General features: G+C 48.2%; 2 protein-coding genes and 1 pseudogene across 2 annotated transcripts; 1 reads left to right on the top strand and 2 right to left on the bottom strand.

Annotated features, from left to right (window-relative positions):
* LOC8069023 (uncharacterized membrane protein At1g75140) lies at positions 4,591–6,814 on the top strand. The gene has a single exon (XM_002437669.2). The coding sequence runs from the start codon at positions 4,670–4,672 to the stop codon at positions 6,596–6,598; it is 1,929 nt and encodes a 642-aa protein (XP_002437714.1). The 5' UTR covers positions 4,591–4,669; the 3' UTR covers positions 6,599–6,814.
* On the bottom strand, positions 9,194–10,984 carry LOC8069022. The gene is made up of 3 exons (XM_002436327.2): positions 10,829–10,984; positions 9,680–9,778; positions 9,194–9,585 (listed from the first exon to the last, which is right to left on the bottom strand). The coding sequence occupies exons 2-3, from the start codon at positions 9,771–9,773 to the stop codon at positions 9,443–9,445; spliced, it is 237 nt and encodes a 78-aa protein (XP_002436372.1). The 5' UTR covers positions 9,774–9,778; positions 10,829–10,984; the 3' UTR covers positions 9,194–9,442.
* LOC8066909 lies at positions 12,000–13,895 on the bottom strand (annotated as a pseudogene).

Raw genomic sequence — 14,709 nt, 5'->3', positions numbered from 1 at the left:
TCCGGTGTGTTGCAGGTAGCCGTTAGAAACTGACGCGCGAGATTCAAGTTCGACACGTGGCCAACTCCAGTGCACCGGACGCAGGGAGTCGAGCGTCCGGTGCTCACTTAGTAGCGTCCGGTGCCCCCGATTTTAGCCCAGTGAAAACAGCCAACGGCTAGTTTCTTTGAGGGGCTTATAAATTGAGGGTGGCCGGCTTTGGGAGGTTCTCTCTTGCACATTTGATTACTTGAGACATACATTGAGCTAGAGAACACTCCCTCCACTCATCTCCTTGCTTGATTGCTAATCCTAGTGAGATTGAGTGAGATTCAAGTGCATTGCTTTGAGAGTTGCATTTAGTGGCACTTGATTCTTGAGTTTGCTGCGGATTTCTTGTTACTCTTGGGTGTTTCCCGACGCCCTAGACGGCTTGGAGCAGCGGTGGTGTTGAGCTCGTGATTGGAGATTGTTTCGAGCCTCACCAAGTGACTTGTGAGGGGTTCTTGAGCCTTCCCCGCGGGAGATCGCAATTGGCTACTCTAGTGGATTGCTCGTGGCTTGGAGGATCCCCATCTTGTGAGTGGATGTGCGGCACCCGCTGAGGGTTTGGCTTTGTATTGCCAATTAGCTCGTGATCCATCAAGTGGGTGTATCGCCACAACGAGGAGTAGCTTGCCGGGAAGCAAGTGAACCTCGGTAAAAAATCTTGTGTCATCTCTTGCTGAGGTTTCTCTTGTAATTGTGCACGTGATTGATTGGATATATTTCTACTCTACAACGTCGGTATAACAATCACTCCCCTCTCCTTTACCTTTGTGTATACCTTGTTAGTTGTGTAGCTTGTTTAGCTTAGCTTTATTGTTTAAGAGTGTAGCAAGCTTCTAGTTGTGCTTTCTTGTTGTAACTAGTGCTTAGCTTTCTTGCTAGACTTGTGTAGGTGGCTTGCATAGCTTAGTTGAGCTAGTGCTAGATTTGCTTCGCCATTTGTTTTACTAACTCACTTGCTTAGTGAAGTTTGTAGAAATTTTAAATAGGCTATTCACCCCCCCTCTAGCCATTTGGACCTTACAGTCTTTCGTCGCAAGTTCAAGGCTGATGGCTCTCTTGATCGTTACAAAGCTCGCTGGGTCCTCCGCGGCTTCACCCAGTGCCCAGGTATTGATTATGATGAGACTTTCAGTCCTGTGGTCAAGCCAGCAACCATCCGTGCAGTCCTCACCCTGGCACTTTCTCATTCATAGCCAATCCATCAGCTTGATGTGAAGAATGCTTTCCTCCATGGCATCTTGAATGAGACGGTATATTGTGTTCAGCCTGCTGGTTTTGTTGACACCTCCCGCCCAGAGTATGTGTGCCGTCTGAACAAGTCACTTTATGGTCTGAAGCAAGCACCTCGGGCCTGGCATCACCGCTTCGCTGCTCATATCACCTCTCTCGGTTTTGTTGAAGCGAAGACTGACAGGTCCTTGTTCATATATAGCCGGGGTACAAATGTGGCATTCCTGCTTCTTTATGTTGATGACATTGTTCTTACTGCCTCCTCCACGAGTTTTCTGCAGCAGATCATCCATGCTCTCCGCCAGGAATTCTCCATGACAAATATGGGGGCTCTCCACCACTTTCTTGGTGTCAGTGTGCAGCGTCAGAGTGACAGTCTGTTCCTCTCACAGCGTCAGTATATTCTGGATATTATTGACCGTGCTGGCATGGTTCACTGCAAGCCTTGCAGCACCCCTGTGGATTCTCACTCCAAGCTCTCTGCCGATGGAGCTGCAGTTGCCGACCCATCCTCCTATCGCAGTATTGCTGGTGCTCTTCAGTATCTCACTTTTACTCGTCCAGATATTGCTTATGTTGTTCAGCAGATTTGCCTCTATATGCACGACCCCCGGGAACCTCATCTAGGCGCTATGAAGCGCATTCTTCGCTACCTTCAGGGCACTTTGGATCTTGGTCTTCATCTTCACCGGACCTCACCAGCAGATCTGACTGTTTACACAGATGCTGATTGGGCGGGATGTCCCGACACGCGCAAATCCACCTCTGGTTATGCGGTGTTCCTCGGGGACAATCTCATCTCGTGGTCATCCAAGCGTCAGCCTACAGTGTCCAGGTCCAGTGCTGAGGCGGAGTATCGAGCTGTAGCGAATGGCGTTGCTGAAGCCTGCTGGTTACGAAAACTTCTGCAAAAGCTTCACCACCCTCTTCGCCGCGCCACCGTGATCTATTGTGATAACATCAGTGCTGTTTATCTCTCTAGCAACTCTGTTCAGCATCAGCGGACCAAGCATATTGAGATTGATCTACACTTCGTCAGAGAGCGAGTCGCCTCGGTGAAGCACGCTTCCTGCACGTTCCCACTACGTCTCAGTACGCTGACATCTTCACCAAAGGTTTGCCGACATCAGTCTTCACGGAGTTTAGGTCCAGTCTTAATGTTTGCGGTGCTACCAGTTAAAACTGTGGAGGAGTGTTAGACTAAGCAATGTGTGGTTGCATGTATTAGACTAGGCACCATGCGGTTGCATGTGTGTGTCGCGTGTGTGGCTGCATGTGTACATAGGTTGTATAAATATGTAACCGATGAGATCAATAGAATCACCCATTCCACTCTTTCAATTTTGTGTATTCGTTGTAATTCCCACTGTGCACATTGGCATAGGCAAACAATGTGACTCTAACTGATGTACTAGTAACTAGTCCCTTCTGTGTACAAAGAGTTTGAGTAAACATATTTCTTTGGGCTATTGCTCTATCAATCGTCTATTGTCACTTAACCCCATGTGCTTTCTAGAAGGTGGCTCTAGTTAGAGTGCAGAATTAATCTTGATCCTCGATTGGTCATTAAACTCTAGTTAATTTAACGTAATTTAACCCCATGTATGCAGTTGTGATCAACAGGTTGTCTTGGTCGGGAGTCGGGACCCAAATGCCTAGGCGCTGTGGTGGCAACCGTTAGGGCAGCCTGCCTACTAGATGAGAATTGTCCTTTAGATGTCAAAAGGACATAAAGTAAAACTACGTTGAAACAGTAGTGCACTCCCACTCTATGGTCTCCACCCAAGAGCAAGTATATTGGTGTTGTCTTATAGCCGATCTTACATAAGAGTAATACGTAATTTTAAGATGGTTTAATAGATAATAATGGTTATATCTTAAGTTGTCTGATAGTAATTCATAATTCCTTAATTCATGCATAAAATAAAAATAATATTGTACGTTGTATGACAATGACTCGTATAACGATATATTAACTGTCTCGTAGTTCTAAATTTTAGCTATCGAGATGGTTGTTTCGCGAAACAATGACCTCTTCTTCTCTCCTCTTCCTCTCTTTCCTCCATATCACTAAAAAATCATACATGGCTCCGCATAAGACGGAACATAAGAACGGTAACACATAGCAATGCACTTCCCCGAAGTGATGCATAGCTCACGTGGGTGCGAGCAAGAAGAGGAGTACGTGCAAGCAAGCCATACCACCACACCGATGGTCAATTAAATGTTTTAGAGAAAAAATTCCATCCCCACAACCACAAGCAGCTGATTACATTACGAAACATCACTGTATGAACTGCAGATCTTCCGATGATTGCATTGTTCATTGTTTAACATTGACATACTCCGTACTCTGCTTTTTTTTTTAAAAAAAAAAAGATCAGGTCGTCAGATTCGGGTTAGCCTTTTTTTTCGAGGAGGAAAGGGTACTACCGACTTCTATGACTGTTATATGAACTTCAAAGCACGCATCTGTATTATAAAGCTTTCCGAAGCAAGCTGAATTTGCTTGGCGTCCTGGCATTTTCAGCCTGAAAGAGAGAACCAAATGGGTTAATGGGATGCTTGGAAGACTGTCGAAGGTTTGTCCCAAATGCACAATCTTTCTCTGAACAAACTCCCAGTTGACCATTATGCATCCTTGCAATTTTTTTTGTCTGAACAGGGAAATCCAAGGAGGAAGCCATGACCGCTTACATCACCAAAGTGAAGCAGCTGCTGGAGGAGGCCGCTGCATCCACTTCCTAGGCTGCATAGGATTTGTTGACGACATATATATAGCATGCATGACTATAGTTTCAGAGGAGCCATGCGCAACACAATTAGAACATCCTTGCTGTCTAAATCAGTTATGCTTTACCTATTTACCTACACTACATGCTTATGGCGCGCAAGTTAGCAATACTCTATGCTTAACCTATTTCTGTCATTCTGTGTTTCCTCAGCATCCAACAGGCAATAGGCAAGGTAAAGGAGCACCACTTAGGAATTCATCCTCTTTTTTTGTGTGTAAAGTTTTGTCATTCCAAACCAAGATATGTATGTAAACAAATGTGATAAAAGAAAACTGGTTTGTGCCATTTTTCCGGTATAAAGTTCAGGCAGGGCTGAATGGCCGATATCTGAAAAACTACTTGACGCCAAGTGTTAGTAGTAAACACTCGCCCCACTGACATCCTGGCCCCACACAAGCTGACAGTCAACGCCCTTTCTTCCAGTTCCAGCACAGCACGCCGCACGCGCGACACGATGCATAGCCGCCGGTGCGTAGCACCTCGCTGACAAGTGGGTCCCTGCCGCACCCCAATTCCATGCCACTTTCCCCCCCAGCCCAGATCCCTCTCAATCCAGCTCCGCCTTTAGCTACTCTAAACCCTACACGGCCTCCCGCTCACCGCCACTGACAGCCATGCCCCACCGCGTCGCCGCCCTCCTCCTCCTCCTCCCGCTCGCCGCCGCGTCGGAGGAAGCGCCGGTGCTGGCCCCGGCGCCGGAGGCGGCGGCGGCGGCCGAGGCCGCGCTTCTAGAGCGGCACGCGGCGCAGCTCGCGAGGCTGGAGGAGCTGGCGGAGTCGCTCGCGAGGTCCGTCCACGCGCTCGAGTCCGCGCTCGCCAGATCCGCGGACCCGGATCCCCCGCCGCCGGCCGCCGCAGCGGCGGCCGCCGTCGGGGACCGGCGCTCCCCGCAGGGCGTGGCGGTCACCAAGCGTCGACCCGTCTGGTCCGAGCGCTTCCACTTCGCGGCGGCCGCACGGCTCGGCGAGGGCGCGTACGCCGCGGCGGCGGCCGCGCTGCCGTACGAGGACGCCGACGGGCTCACCAAGTACTTCGCTGTCGGGGACTCCCGCGGCCGCGTCTTCGTCTTCTCCGCCGCGGGCGACGCGCTGCTCGAGCTCGAGGCCGCCGCCGGAGGCGGCGGCGAGTCCCGGGTCACCGCGCTCCTCGCCTACCTCTCGCCACGCCGCACCGACTGCCTCCTCTTCACGGGCCACGCCGACGGCTCCATCGCCGCGCACCGCCTCATCGAGTCGTCCCCGCACGGCGACGACTGGCTCACCCTCGCCGCCGCCTCCTCCCGCCTCCTCGTCCGCGGCCTCGATGCCGCCCCCGTCGTCCACCTCGAGGCCCACCACGCCGGACGCGCGCGCTACGTGCTCTCCTGCGATGCCGGCGGCCGCATCCGCGTCTTCACCGAGAACGGCACGCTCTACGGCACCGCCATCGCCTCGTCCACGCCTCTCGCCTTTGTCAAGCAGCGCCTCCTCTTCCTCACCGAGGCCGGAGCTGCCTCCCTCGACCTCCGCTCCATGTCCGTCCGGGAGACGCCCTGTGAGGGCCTAGCTGAAGCGCTCAATGGCACCAGCGTCAAGGCATACTCTTTCGATCCCTCTGAGCGATTCAAGGCCTATGGCTTCACTGAAGCTGGTGATCTCGTGCATGTCCTGCTGCTTGGTGATGTTTCCAGCCTCAAATGTCGGGTACGTGCCGTCAAGAAATCTGAGATTGACAACCCTGTTGCCATACAGACGATCAAGGGATACCTTTTGGTTGCTAGCCATGATAAAATCCTTGTCTTCAACACCTCGTCTCAGTATTATGGTAGAGTTGGTGCGCCTCGGCCGCTGTTTGCTACATCCATCAAGGACATCAAATCTGTGTTTGCGGGTTCTGGTGGTGTACTGCCCACTGAATCAGCTGGGAAGCCTGTTATTGCGGCAGACCGGGAGAAGCTGGTGATCTTGGGTCTTGGGGATGGCCATATTGCCATCTATAGGTCCAACTTCCCGGTGTACAAGCCAGAGAGCAATGCTGTGGTATGGAGTGGACCGGCGCTGCTTTTCCTCCTATTCTTGATTGGCATTTGGCAAGTATATGTGAAAAAGAAGGATTCTTTGGGATGGACACCAGAGGAGACATTCAACACCTCTGTAACAGCACCAACAGGGAGCCTTCTGAATCATCCAACTAGTGACAGAGCCTTTGCAGACAGCGCGGCAAGAAGTAGTGATCGGGGCTATGTAGATGGAACATCAAGAGCCAGTGATAGAAGCTATGTGGATGCCACTACAAGAACTACCGACCGAGGCTATTCTGATACTACTAGGGCTGTGGATCTGCGGGGTGGAGCGTTGAGGAGTGCTCCAAGAAGGTATGTGTCCCCTACTAGATATGCAGGGACATCTGGAATCCAATACCGACCAGCTTCGGCTGAGCCTGGTCTTAGGGGTACTCCTGAGATCAAGTACCGGGGGCCAGGTATGGAGCCCCCTGGTTTCCCCAAGAAAAGGGAACCGTTGTTCTCGAACAATCAGGCTGGAGTAGATGATCATGTTGATTGAGGCTTTGGCTAGGTCAGTGTTGGCAGTCCCTTAAATTTTGATCTCATTTTGAAGGTCCTTCGCGGTGCCAGTGATCAACATGTGCTGTTGTATGTTGTAACTCAAAAGAATGTTGTATTGTACAAGCACATTACGGTTACGGCCATTTAAATATGATGCTGCAAATGGTGAATAACACAGATAATTATGGGTTGCATCTGTTCGTTTTGTACTTTATACAATTCTCCCAAGGATGTCAAGCCATTTCTCTGCCGTTCTTTTCAGTCTTTACTGATGTGAAAATAGCTCTCTTGACAGTTGGATGCATGACAGGCTCAGCTGTCAAAGGTGCTAGCAATTGCTAACTAATGTTGTTGTATTAGGTGTGTTTATTTAGTTGCATTTGAAGAATTTCTTTCATGATTTGAATTTGGGAAAACCAGTATATTCAGTGAATGGACTAGCTTCTGATGATTCGTAAAGTTGTCAGAATCATCCTGTAAAGAGGGATAGCTATAATCGGTTCCGTTGAATCAAATCAATTAGTTCCAGGGAGTGAGGGAACGGATTTCTGATCCTCCATTTGAAGTTCTAAGGATACTGGTGGTGTTCGGCGGCTGCGACTTATGAACTAGCAGCTATAGAACTGCTGTGAGCGTAATAAGCGAACGCAGCCTGTCACCATCAGGGAAGCCGAAAAAAAAAACAGTAAGAGACTGTTTGGAACGTCAGTTTTAGAACCAAAACCCTTGTAAAATACAGGTCCGAAACAGTTTACATCTGCCACTGAAAAAGGGTCTTTGGGGTAGCAATTATGCTAGGCAAGTAATATGTGTGGCCTTTGTTCACGGCGAGCTGCACGCGATTTATGACCTCTGTCAACAGTAACAGCTTAGCTTTCGTGATCTCTTGCTCATTTCTGCATTTTAGCTCTTCGGTCATGTCTGAATTTTCTCTTCAGTTATGGTATTCAATTTGATGCTCTGCTAGTCTGCTGTGAAATTATAGAGCTTTACAGCTCCGATGTGATTATGTGAATTGTTCACTTTTGAGCTCCAATTCCTAATCGATAGGAGATATTGGTAATTCCTGCGGAATATTCATTGCCATGTGAAAGAACTTCCATACTTCAAACGAGCATTGAAAATTTTTCCATCAGGATAATATTTTGCTCTGAGGACCCTTGCACAGAGTGTCTCTGGATCACATAGAAGCCTCCATACTTGCTTCGCTAACAAGGCTAAATTAAAGCTTTCCATGTCTCAGAAGCTCATCCCTCCTCTTCCTTTTGGTATACAAAGCTTCCACCACGCCTGCCAGTGAATTCTCCTATGCTCCTCATCATCAAAATTTCGATATGGCATCAGTAATCCCTTTACAGATATTTGTTTGGGATTCTAAAGATCATCAGAGCAAAATTGGTATTGCTTGAGCAGTGGGTTTAATTAAAACCTCCTTACCTCCTATTCTCTAACTGATGTTTGATTTTGTGTTTGAAGGTCACAATGACGAGGAGCCTTAGTCTGATGACGAGCTGTAGATGAAGCAGCGAAGGGTCTACCTTGAGTTTTGTGAGGATCATTGGTGTTTGCTTGTCGAGACCCATCTATAATTTGATGTTGGAGTACCTATCTCATCTAAGGATGAATAATAATTAGATAAATGGACATGTTCACCTAGCTAGTGGTTTGTGTCCTTGTCCTTCTGTTTGCGTTATGAACACTGCAACGAAGAAATGATTTCGTACTCAGTTATTGCATGGGTTTGATTGGTGTGTAACTTTCAATCGGGTTTGTGGAGTTTATTGTACGTACTTTTTTTTTGTGTGTTTTGTTTTGGCGCCGTTCTATGTATGCAGTCCAGTGCACTGGTGCCGTCACTGCTCCTAGACCTAGAGTGTTTGTTGTGAGTCGTGAGTCGTGTCGAAAATGGTTCACCATGGACCTTCACCACGCACGCTGCACGCACCATGGAATGGAATGGAATCCGACTACGCACATGCTTTTGCATCTTTGTCGCAAGCAATTAGGCAAATCAAAATACGTACGAGCACAAATGGTCGTGCACATTTTTTATTTTATCCATAAGAATTTGCCCCAACATAGTACTAAGCGAAGAGTAATATAATATTCTCTCCATACTTATAAAGAAAATCATTTAGAATAGTGACACGGTCTTTAAAGCCTAACTTTGACTCATTGTTCTTATAAAAATATTTATCAAATCAAATTATCAAAAAGTAGTATATGTATGTTTTTATTTAAGTATTTTTCAAGATAAATTTATTTATATGGTTTTTACATTTTCGAACTTAACAACTTAAAAGTTATTTATAATTTATATTCCCAATATTTGACATAAACCTTGTCCAAAACAACTTTCTTTAAATATATGGAGAGAGTATAGATCAATTGTTGGATGTTTACATTGCTCAATAGGAAAGCCTGCTCTTTAACGAGCTAATAAACTGTGAACTGTGATTGATTCATTGACAGTCTCCAGGAAACCACAAGCAGATAAGAACATCAGCAAACTAGTTCAACAGCGCCATACACAATGCAATTCCTTACTGCATGCTGGAGAATCCATCAGCATAATTCATACAAAAGCAGAGGCTGCATAGCAAAATAGCAAAAGCATATATTATAGAAAACGTTGCAATTCTTTACTGCCTGGCGGGAAATTTCACCAAGGAACAGAACCCATTGAATGACAAGTAAGCTGAAAGCCCCAGTGTTTGTTCACAGATGGGAGTGAAAATCACAAAAAGCCTGACTGTAGTTCGTTTTATTACAATCAATTAAGACCTAGAAAAGGAACTTTAGCTTCATGGTGGCAACACGTTGCTGAACCAACTTCTCCAGCCTACTCAGTGGACTTGACGATGAAGTTCTGGCGGCTGATGGGGTTCATGACAACCGGTGGCCCAGCAGTGCGAGGCCAGGCCTGGAACTTGGTGTCTGTGGCCTGCCACCACTCCTTCTCAGAGACAGTCTTGGGGGTGGAACCTGTGTGCCCACAAAGAATGAAGCGGCTTAAATCCAAATTGACAAGGATTGAGACACAGATCTCCAACATAACTCCAGTAGGGATGACACTAACCTCCAAAAGCCTTCTTGTCAGAAACAAATGTGTCACACAGGTATGCAATGGCAAAGGATCCGACCAGTGAGCCAACAATGTAGCCAGCCGTCATTTTTGCTGCAAAAGGATGGTTTCAAGTACAAACTATCAGGTCTGGTAAACAATGAATCATGAACAAATAACATGTGTACAAGCACTGTAGACAAGGCAATCCTATAGGTTGTTCCTCAGTCACAGATAACACAAATAAACAGAGCATATAATTCAGCAAACATAGAAATGGCCAACACAAAAAGGCGAGGGAAGGCATAACATTTCCTTGATAAAGGAAAGGTTTGCAGTTTTTTAAGCAAGAAATGAGTCAATCCTGATCCTGAACAGGTTACATTATCATTATATCCAGCATCTATCTTCATGAAACAAGTGTTACTATTAATCTTTCATGAAACAAGAGTTACTATTTATCTTCCAGGACTTACAGTGACAGTGTCACACGCAGGGAACAATTCAAACCATGGTGAACATAAAAAGCATCAAATTAATAAGAATCTCACCACACTTACAGTAACCTCCATCTTCCACATTAGCATTACATACAGCATTTTTTTTTCTTCACAAAGCATGCGTGAATACAAATCTCACCAGACTTACAGAGACAGTGCCATGTGCAATGTCACGGTACAATTCAAACCACGATAAACATCTATATATACCTAATATTAAATATATAAACATAAACATAATATTAAAGAGCGAAAATTTATCTCCACCCTAATTAATGTTCCTTTTCCCACTCCTGCCATCTGCACATGCATCCTTCCGCCTCCACGAACAACGGAAAAGAAACAAAAATAAATCGACTCAAATTGGGATGGATCTCCAGCCCGGGGGGGGGGGGGGGGGGGGGGAATCCAGAGGGACGACGACGACGACGCCGGGGAAGCACGCGAGGTGAAGTTCCGGATGCCCACGCCGCGCCCCAATCGATCGGATTCGCGCAGATCCAGCCGCCCGATTCACACGGCCCCAAGAGGCCAATACTCGACCCAGGAATCGACCGCAGCTACCGGAGACTAAATCAGATCACAAGATCGGAGGGCCCAGATGCCTGGGAAGGGAACGAACCAGAAGAAACCAACAAAGCAGGGGGTCCGGAGCAGTCCTTACCTACAGGACGCGGCGCGGCGAGGCTGGGGCGGAGACGCGGGGCTCCGGCGAGCGGCGGCGCGGGGAGGGAGGCGGAAGGAATGGGCGAGGAGGCGAGGAGAATGGAGATGGGGAGTCCCGGTGTCAAATGGGCTTTTGTGGCGATGACCCGGTGGGTCGCCGGTCTCAGGGGGCGTCACACTGACATGTGGGGTCGCCTTACGCCGTGGCTTCCGAACAGGCCACATGGGCCTTGGTAAGGGATTGCTTCTAGCCCATGAGGCCCAAAATGATCGGTTGTTTTAGGCCCAAATGAATAGGTTGTTTATTATTGAAAAAAAAAACAGTCCATCTAACCTCACTCAACTAAAAAAATCCATCAACTAATTTGAAAAAAAAAAATCCAATTTCCCTGTCGCAATTGGAAAACTGATTTTTTAGACTTCTTCAACTTCTGAAACTGTCACATTTACCTCCCCGAGCGAATCATGTAGCACCATGTTAACCATGAGGGATATTAATTAAACTTTCACCATAACTCCATTTGAGGGCCTCTCTCTCTGCTTAAATGGCATGAATATGAAACCTCATAGAACAAGGGTTTTTAGTTAGACATATAAATTTTAGTTTAGGGGCTTGTTTAGAGGTCTTATTACTTGAGGTGCTCTTAATTAAGAAATTGGTACCACATTGGCGGTTAAAATTATGCCATCGAGGAGTATGCGGTGATTATTGAAAAAGGAAGAGATATGGTAAGGGCATCTCCAAGAGTTCTCAAACCCCACTCCTAATCTTGATTTCTTTGGCAAGATTGAAAGAAAACCATTCCCCAATAACTCCTATCTAAACTCTCAATCTTTCCGCACTTGGGATAACCGACCAACCATACAGAAACATACGCATCAATCTTGACGTGGAAGGGCGTGAGGAAGAATTAAAGAGTAAGGAAAGAGTTCCAAATAAAAAATGTGCAAGAAACAAAGAAAGTATAAAACTGGTTGAATGATATGAAAATAGCCTGAATTTTTTTTCTAGAACTATTGGAGATGTTTGAAGGCAGAGTGTAAATGGTTGGTAAAAATAGAATGATACAACATTATATATATATATATATATATATATATATATATATATATATATATATATATATATATATATATATATATATATTACATTACAACATCACACACTTTTGAAAAACATACAACATCACGCACTTATTATTGATGCTAGGTGTGCGATTGCACAGGCTACCCCCAACGACACACGAGTAAGCAACAAAGCACACAGCACCTGCTGTGTTTTGGTTGCCTCCCAACTCAACGCCACACTAGACAACGACACCACAAGAGCCCCGTGACGCACACTGGAAAATGAACGGACACCACACACGATGATGACACGATCGAGCCCCATGCGGCCATGCATGCACCAACGACACAACACAAGAATCACGGGCTAGATCGTCGTCCGAGTGAGTGTCCTCAGGTTGCTTTCTTGAGGCTTGAAACAAACTGCTGCATGCTCCGGTAGCTGGTGCCACCCTCTGCGACGGCCATGGCCGCTTCCTCGCCGGTCCTCGTCGCCCTTGCCCTGACCGCCGCGTCGGACATGACCTCCTTTACTTTCTCCGCGATCTCCTCCCCGGTCACCAGCCAGTCCTCCCCGTCCCAGCTCCAGTGCTTAATCCACACCCCGACGCCGCCGCTCACCGCGACCATGGCGTACGTTCACGCGGTGGTCGCCGCCGCGGGGCCACGCCAGCAGCGGCACGCCGGCGGCAGCCGCCTCCGTCACCGAGTTCCACCCGCTGTGGCTTAGGTACAGCCCCACCGACGCGTGCTTCAGCAGGGCTTCCTGGTCCACCCACTCCTTGGTCACCATGCCGTGCTGCCCCTGCCCCTGCCCCTGCTGCTGATGCAGTCGCTCCAGGAAACCCTCGCCGAGCACGTCCGTCAGCTCGGCGGTGTCGTCCCTGTCCACCTTGGTGGTCTTGAGCACCCAAAGGAACCGGCAGCCGCTCGCCTCCAGCCCGGCGGCGATCTCCCTGATATGCGCATGGCTCACGGCGCTGCGGTTGCCGAACGCGACGTACACCACTGACCTTGCTGGCTGCTTGTCGAGCCATGCGACGACGGGGGACGAGGAGGAGGAGTCTTCCTTGTCGACCACTGACCTGAGCGGGCCGATGGCGTACACCGGTGGGAATGGGAACCCCGGGACGACCTTGCCGTCTCTCAGGGCGGCGAGCGCCGCCGGCTCCAAGGCGTCGAACGTGTTCACCAGAATGCCGTCGGCGTTGATGTTCTCGCGGCCATTGTCGATGAACTGCTTGGTGAATTGCTTGTTGAGGTCGAGCAGCGGCTGCGGGAGACAAGACTCCGGGATGCGACGCACGCCGGGGATGTCGACGGCGCCGACGCCGGCGCCAGGCCCCTGCTCGGCCTTCTTGCTGTCGAGGTGTAGAGGGAAGTAGGCATTGAGCGAGAGCATGCATGGTGGCGCAGGAGATGAAGAGGACGTGGCACTGGACGCCGAGCTTCTTGGCGATGGGGATGACGTGGGAGGTCAGGGTCACGTCTGTAATGACGGCGGAGACGCGCGGGGCGGCGCCGGCGATGAGCGGGCCGATGAGGTGCGCGGAGCGGCGCAGGGCCTCCCAGCGGACAATGAAGGGGTCGCGGTCGTGGCTTGGGAACTCGGACGCGTCCATGGGCAGGAGATGGAGGTACGTCGACGCGGCGGACGCGGGGGAAGGCAGCGAAGAGGCCGCTGAAATGGTCGGCCTCGGCGGCAGAGACGGTGGGAAGAACGGTCACCACGGAGATATCGACGTCGTCGTCGTGCCTCGCGAGAGACGCGATGAAGCGGAAGAACGGGAGGAGGTGGCCCATGCCGGCGCTCGGGATGAACATGACATGCGGCCGTGATGCGCCGCCGCCGTTGAGCTCTCCTAGCAGGCTCTTCGTTGCCGGCGGCGTGGCCATGGCCGAACCGAACGCTACCTTGGTTGGTGTGCGGTGCCGGTGGTGAACTATGGAGCTGAGCGCTGGTGGTGAAGTGGCGATGGAGATCGAGTTGGTAGTCCCTTCCTTTTAGTCTGGACTTCCCACGTGACTTTTAACAGATGATCGATGTCGCTGGCGGGTACCTTGCATATTAATTACAATTATTGATGATACATAAGACGCGTGGTTGGCCATACGTGGTTGAGGTCCTGTTTAAATTGTAGATAAAAAAATTTTGGATGTCACATCGGATGTGTCGGAAGGATTTCGGAAGGGGTTTTTAAAAGCTAATAAAAAAACAAATTACATACCTCGTCAGGAAACTGCAAGACAAATCTATTAACCATAATTAATTTGTCATTAGTATATGTGGGTACTGTAGCACTTAAGGCTAATTATAGAGTAACTAGGCTTAAAAGATTCGTCTCGCGATTTTAAACCAAACTGTGTAATTAGTTTATTTTTTTATCTATATTTAATGTTTCATGCATGTGTCCAAAGATTCGATGGGATGAATGAAATTTTTTTTTGGGAAACTAAACAGGGCCTAAGTGCGGCGTTGATGACCCGAGCATGTCGGAACACGGTTTTTTTAGTGCACATGCCCTCGCTCTTCCATTTATTAAATTTGCTTTAAAAAATATGTAAACACATATCTTAAAACAGTTTTGTATTGAGATATGTATTTACACATTTCTCAAAACGAATTTAATTGGTAGAAGAGTGAGAACACATATCCTCAATAGGCGGGCCTTTAACATGCATGTACTATGCAGTTAGTATCGGCTGTATTTTTTATGAATAGATAGTAATTTTTTTATAATATAAACTAAATTTCAGCGAAACAATCTATGCAGTATTATATTTTGCATGATCTTGGCAAGAGGAGGGCAA

This window comes from Sorghum bicolor, chromosome 10 (genome assembly GCF_000003195.3).
Source record: "Sorghum bicolor cultivar BTx623 chromosome 10, Sorghum_bicolor_NCBIv3, whole genome shotgun sequence".
NCBI lineage: Eukaryota > Viridiplantae > Streptophyta > Magnoliopsida > Poales > Poaceae > Sorghum > Sorghum bicolor.
The sequence above is the reverse complement of the archived record's forward strand: the minus strand, read 5'-3'. Positions and strand labels throughout refer to the sequence as shown.